Below are 6,307 nucleotides of genomic sequence, written 5' to 3'. Positions count from 1 at the left end.
TACTCCCCCCGTTGAGAGGGGAACGATCAACTGTTGCATATAAATTTCGTGTTTATAATGTGTTATAATTACGCATTTCGTTTACGCATCGGTGAGACGCATTTCGGTTACGCATTATTAGTACGCATTTCGGTTACGCATTGTTAGGACGCATTTCGGTTACGCATTATTAGTACGCATTTCGGTTACGCATTGTTAGTCGATTGGCAATGGGCACAGCAGCTTAGTTGTCCTCTTTAGTTCTCCGGTGGCCGTTCGGATGGTGGCCGCCCGCGCTACGCCGTCCTCGCCTGGGTGTAGCTCGGTGATTTTACCCATTGCCCATTGTGAACACGGCAGGTTCTTATCTTTTATGAGTGCGACTGTTCCAACCTTCAGTTTCGGTCCGTCTTTGTCCCACCTTTGACGTTTTTGACACTCGTTTAGGTATTCAAGATACCATCGAGCCCAGAAGTCTTGCCGTACTTTCGTGATATGTTTCCAGCAAGACAACCGATTAGCTGGAACAGACGATAAATCGCCCTCCGGGAGGGTCGTTAGCGGCTTTCCAATTAAGTAATGAGCCGGTGTTAACACCAACATATCGTTCGGATCGGAGGAAAGGGAGGTGATAGGTCTGGAATTTAGGACACCTTCGACCTCAACTACAAACGTATTTAACTCCTCAAATGTGAATAAGGAGTCGCCCACCACTCTACGGAAGTGATGTTTGAACAACTTTACCGTGGATTCCCATAACCCGCCGAAGTGCGGTGCTATTGGCGGTATGAAGTGCCACTTAATGCGATGTTCGCTAGCGAATCTTTCTACACGATTTTTGTGTTTCTCCGAATTAAATAAGGCGTACACTTCCTTTAACTGACTGTTTGCGCCCACAAAGTTAGTTCCGTTGTCAGTGTGGATATGGGCCGGCAATCCACGTCTAGCAGCGAATCGTCGCAACGCCGCCAGGAAACCGTCAGACGATAAATCGCTCACCACCTCTAGATGTGTTGCCTTTATTGCCATGCATACGAATATACACACATAGACCTTGATTCGCGTTCGATTACGGTGTTTTTTCTCCTTTATATAAAAGGGGCCGCAATAATCTATTCCCGTATTGGTGAAGGGTATCGCGTCGCGTATACGAGCCGACGGGAGATTGCCCATTTTATATTCAATCGCCTTGGCGTCGAAACGAAAACAGCGCGTGCAGGCGCGTATTACCTTGCGTACTTGATTCCTGCCGTCGAGTATCCAAAATCTCTGACGGAGAATGTATAGGGTAGTCTGAATTCCCGCGTGATAATGGTTTTCGTGCGACTCGCGGATAATTTGATCGGTTATAAGATGCCGACTCGGAAGTAATACCGGGTGCTTTTGTGAGAATGTTAGTTTCGAGTTTTGGAGACGCCCTCCTACGCGAATCAAGTCATTTTCATCCAAGAACGGATCTAAACTAATGAGTCTACCTTTGTTTATCGCGTGTTTGCTCTTAAGTTTTTTTATCTCCTCGGAAAATTGCGCGGCTTGTGTGAGTTTTAATATACATGTTTCCGCTTCGTTTATTTCCTCCGCATTTAATGTTCCGCCGCGTTGGCTAGTAGGTCGGAATCGACGACAATATGCGACGACTCTGCGTAATTTAGCGAAAGAAGAATATCTATCGAGTATGTCGAAATTATCGGTTATTGTCGTTAGGCACGTGTCCGCCTTCACTTCGGGTATTTCGCTTATTTGTATGTTTTCGTTGGGCCATTCGCCCTCGTCTTTGATTAACCACGGAGGGCCCGTAAGCCACGTTTGATTCCGTAAAAACGCATGAGGCAATTGGCCTCTTGAGATCGCGTCGGCCGGGTTGTCTTCTGATTTAACGTGTCGCCATTCGTTCGCGCCGGTGACTTCCTGGACCTCCGCGACTCGGTTTGCTACGAAAGTTTTGAGTCGCTGAGGTGACGTTTTCAACCAGTGCAATACAATGGTTGAATCACACCAGAAAATCACCTTGTCCGGTGTAATTCCCAGCGCGTCGCTCGTTTCGCGGTATAAGCGGGCTAATAATAGTGCGCCGCACAGTTCAAGCCGTGGTATGGTGATCGTTTTCAACGGTGCGACCCGTGATTTAGCGCATACCAGTCTGTTGACGACATTTTCCTGCATCCCGTACGAACGTATGTATAGACATGCACCGTAGCCGATTTTGCTCGCGTCGCAGAATCCGTGAATTTGAATGCCCTTATAATCATCTATTAGTAATCTGCGATCAAAGGAAACCTGGTTCATTAAATGTAATTGTCGAGCAAACTCCGACCATTCGGTATACAAGCTCTGCGGAACGGATTCATCCCAATGTACCCCGCACCGCCACACGTCTTGCATTAATTTCTTCGCGCACATGACGACCGGCGCTAACAACCCTAACGGATCGAAAATCTTCGCGATTTCGGATAATATGGCTCGCTTTGTTAGTCTTTCTGTAATCTTCGTCGGATGGGTTGAGTAACATATTTTATCGGTGTGCGTGTTCCATGTTATGCCTAACGTTTTCAAAGAGCGGTCTATCTCTACCGTAAAATTCGCATGTATTTCGCTGTCTGCTAGATCCTTGATAACATCCTTTTCATTAGAAGCCCATTGTCTGATCGTGAATCCTCCCCGCGCTAGCAATTCGATGATTTCATCTCGGATCGCGCGAGCCTCTTCAATACTACCGGCGCCGGTTAATAAATCGTCTACATAAAGATGCGCCTTGAGAATTTCCGCCGCTCGTGGACATGCATTGCATTCGTCGTCCGCGAGTTTTTGTATGGTGCGAATTGCTAGAAACGGAGAGGACGCCACGCCGAACGTAAGCGTGTTTAATTGAAACGTCATTATCTCGCCGTCCCTACGCCAGAGAATCCTTTGATACCGTCGATCGCTTTCATGCAACGATACCTGACGGTACATCTTTTCTATATCCGCGGTAATAACGACCTTGTACGTCCGGAACCGAATTACGTGTGAAAAAAGTTTATCTTGAATCGTGGGTCCCACCATCAGTATATCGTTCAGAGCCACGCCGCTGCTTGTCTTCGCGGACGCGTCGAATACAACTCGAACCTTCGTAGTATTGCTTGATTCTTTAATTACGGCGTGGTGGGGCATATAAAATCCGTCATCGTTAGAGATTTCTACTACGGACATATGACCTAATCTTAAATATTCCTCCAAGACCTGCGTATATTCATTTCTCAATATTGCGTTCGCGTTGAGTTTGCGTTCTAACGAAGTTAGACGCTTGAGCGCGATATATCGCGATTCGCCGAGACGCTGGTTTGTCTCGCGAAACGGTAAGCGAACCACGTAACGCCCGGTACTGTCGCGACGCACTGTATTCCGAAAGTGTGCTTCCATTGCGATCTCCTCGTTTGATTTTGGTTTGTCCGTCGCGATTTCCTCGATAGTCCAAAATTTGTTCAATTGACTTTCTAAATTCGTAAAGTAACACGCCGTTCTTGTGGTATTTTGTACCGACGTACTACCGGCGACCACCCAACCCAAACGTGTCTTTTGCAGATATAAGTCGTAACCTTCGTGGGATAAATTAATTTGTCCGACGGAAAATAAAGATAGCGTGGCTCCGGAACCGATTAATAACTCAACCGATCGTGGTAGATGAAATTCTGGATCTGCTAGCCGCACGTTCGAGGGTATTGTGATCGACTTCCGTGGAAAGACTTCCGACGGTACTAAATCGGTAATCGTCGGTATAGTCAGACATGTTAACTCTTTGCTAAAGCCGTCAATCGTCGATTGTATCGTGATTCTCACTAAGCCCTTTGATTCGGTGTGCGTAGCGTTAATCGCGCCGACGGACGACGAGCGTGCCGTTACGGGCAAACCCAGTCTTTTCACGACGGATTCCGAAATAAAGTTCGCGGTAGCGCATGTGTCTAACAACGCCCGGATCTTGATGGAATCGCGTTTCCAATCCCGGATGTATATTATTGCACTGGTTAATAATTGTGGCGCCGAAATGGGTGATACCGTCGCGAGGCTTATTGTTCTCCCTCCGGTCGCGTCGACTAGTCATGCGGTCGTGGTCGTCGCGGGTTTCGATGTCTCCGGTTTGACAGCGTTCGCGTATTTATCGTAATGCAAGAGTGTGTTGTGTCGCTTTTGGCAGATAGTGCAACTCGAAAATTTGCAAGGACTATCGCGATGTGAGCGCATACAGTTGTAACAGATCTTTGCGTTCTTTACTAACTCGATACGTTTAGGCACGGACAATTGTTTGAACTTGTCGCATATGTACAGAGGATGTCGCTTGGTTTTGCACGCCACGCAATTACGCGTTGAGTTTAATACGAATGCTTGATTTGCGGAACAACGCTTCCTCTTAATCGGGGGCTCGCCCGTGCCTCTTGCCTGGTCTGCGATCTTTGTTCCTTCGCGTCTCGATGCGCAAACCGCGGACTTGTACAGAAATTCGTACATCTGATCGAGATTCGGAACTTCGTCTCTTTCGAGACTCGCTTCCCATCTTTCTAATGTGCTCTTCGGCAACTTGCCTTCTAAAATGTGTACGATCATTTCAGGCCCGACGGAAACCCCTAGCGCGCTCAGTGAAGCGACATGCTGCTGAGCATCATCAGCGAGTTTGGATAGACCGCTCGTCGTTTCTTTATCTAATATCGGTGTATTTAAGATAAGTGAAAGGTGTCGAGCTATTAAGACTCTTTTCACCTCATATGAGCGCTCTAGTAATTCCCATGCCTTTACATAGTTTATTCCGTTGACCGCGAAGATTTTTACTTTGTTCGCTGCTTCCTCGATTAAGGCGGATTTCAAGTAGTGTAATTTGTCTATGTCCGACAAATCGGTTCGCGACCCTATCATGTTACTAAACGCGTTTTTGAACGAGAGCCAGTTTTCGTACTTGCCATCGAACGTCGGCAGTGGCGCGTCGGGTAACTTGATTCGCCGTTTCGTGACGGGAGCGATGCCTACTCTATTATCAATTTGCGGCTCGTCGCTTGTTGTACCGGCGTTCGCGTTCGAAATGTTCACCGGGTTTAGAATATTTTCGGCCTTACCCGCTAGATCATAAAAGCGTTCTTGGACCTGCTTGAATTCATTTCGATGACCCTCTTCCGGCTCTAATACCATGAGTTCATCGTTATGATCCTCAAACGCATGATATAACTCTGTTAGACGGGCGAGTCTTAATTTTAACGCGGTGTTATCAATCTTTCCCTTGTCGAGAAGATTGCTTACATTTGTGATCTGCGACTTTAGGGAGGTCCGCTTTTGCACGAGGAGCTTAATTCTTTCTGACATGTTTAGGCGATTCAGGATGGGATCAGGAAAGAACGACTTACACTCTACTCGGCTGTAAGATGCGGGTGGATGTTGTTCGTTGCTTCACCCTCCTAGCAGCCTCGAACTCGTAGACGCGTGGAAGACGTCGTCCTTCTCCTTCACCGTTCCAGCAGCCTCGAATTCGTAGACGCGTGGAAGAAGTCGTCCTTCTCCTCTCGTACTTCTCTTCTCGATCTTGCGTGAGGCGTATACCTCACAGGAGGCACCAAAATGTTGTGTGGTCAGCGCCAAGAACTTGACACTGTGGTTTCGTTTTTGAATGTTTATTTCATATGGTTCGGTACACTTGAGCTTTGATACCGCTCTTACACTCTCTTTGGTTCATTCGCGTCGTGAACGAAAGGCGCCTCGAGGATCGTCTCTGAGCCGCGACGACGTCTCGAGCTCGGCTCGGGTCGCGGCAACGCTTCGACGACGACCCTCCCTTTGGGCACTATGTGATTCGCTTCGAACACACGCGCGTCGCGGTACCGCTTATGGTTCTTGCCTTGATCGGGCAGACCTTGTCGCGCAATGCGTATCGCGGGCTGGCTTGACACGCGTCGCGCTTCTTGACTGATTCGATACTAGTGATGGTGACTACGAAACGAGACTGAGTATTAAAAAGGACTGTCACGCTCGTCTATATATGCCGTGATCCCCCAACAAGACTCCAGGAAACTTCCCGAGCTCCTACTGGTGGGCCCCTAGGTCCGCCCATCGATCATCGATCAACAGACTTCGGGGAAAACAAAGGGAGCGGAGATTACGGAAGCCACGCGTCCGAGCTCACCGTCGTCGTACATGTTCGAACTCGTACCGCACGTTGCCTCAATCTCTGGTAAACAAGATTGCGCGGACGCGTCGCCAGACGGTCGCCTGCGCCGTTGCGTGTGTTCTGTGCCGCTTATTTTATCGTTTTTTTTGTGTATGTACATACGCGCATCGTTAATGTCGTGCACGACCTGTCTACGACGCAACA

At 48.1% G+C, this 6,307-nt stretch overlaps 1 protein-coding gene across 1 annotated transcript; it reads right to left on the bottom strand.

Annotated features, from left to right (window-relative positions):
• Positions 1-6: 6 nt before the first annotated feature.
• Positions 7-3,397, bottom strand: LOC105571210. The gene has a single exon (XM_012028680.1). It carries the CDS (start codon positions 3,376-3,378, stop codon positions 196-198), a length of 3,183 nt encoding a protein of 1,060 aa, XP_011884070.1. The 5' UTR covers positions 3,379-3,397; the 3' UTR covers positions 7-195.
• Positions 3,398-6,307: the final 2,910 nt, after the last annotated feature.

This window comes from Vollenhovia emeryi, unplaced genomic scaffold (assembly GCF_000949405.1).
Source record: "Vollenhovia emeryi isolate VEMERY1.0 unplaced genomic scaffold, V.emery_V1.0 DF941029.1, whole genome shotgun sequence".
In the NCBI taxonomy this organism is placed as follows: domain Eukaryota; kingdom Metazoa; phylum Arthropoda; class Insecta; order Hymenoptera; family Formicidae; genus Vollenhovia; species Vollenhovia emeryi.
This window is presented reverse-complemented; position numbering and strand designations above follow the sequence as displayed.

Bases quoted from the DNA above. Each gene is read 5' to 3' on its own strand.
- LOC105571210 (XM_012028680.1), bottom strand. From the start codon at position 3,378: ATGGAAGCACACTTTCGGAATACAGTGCGTCGCGACAGTACCGGGCGT.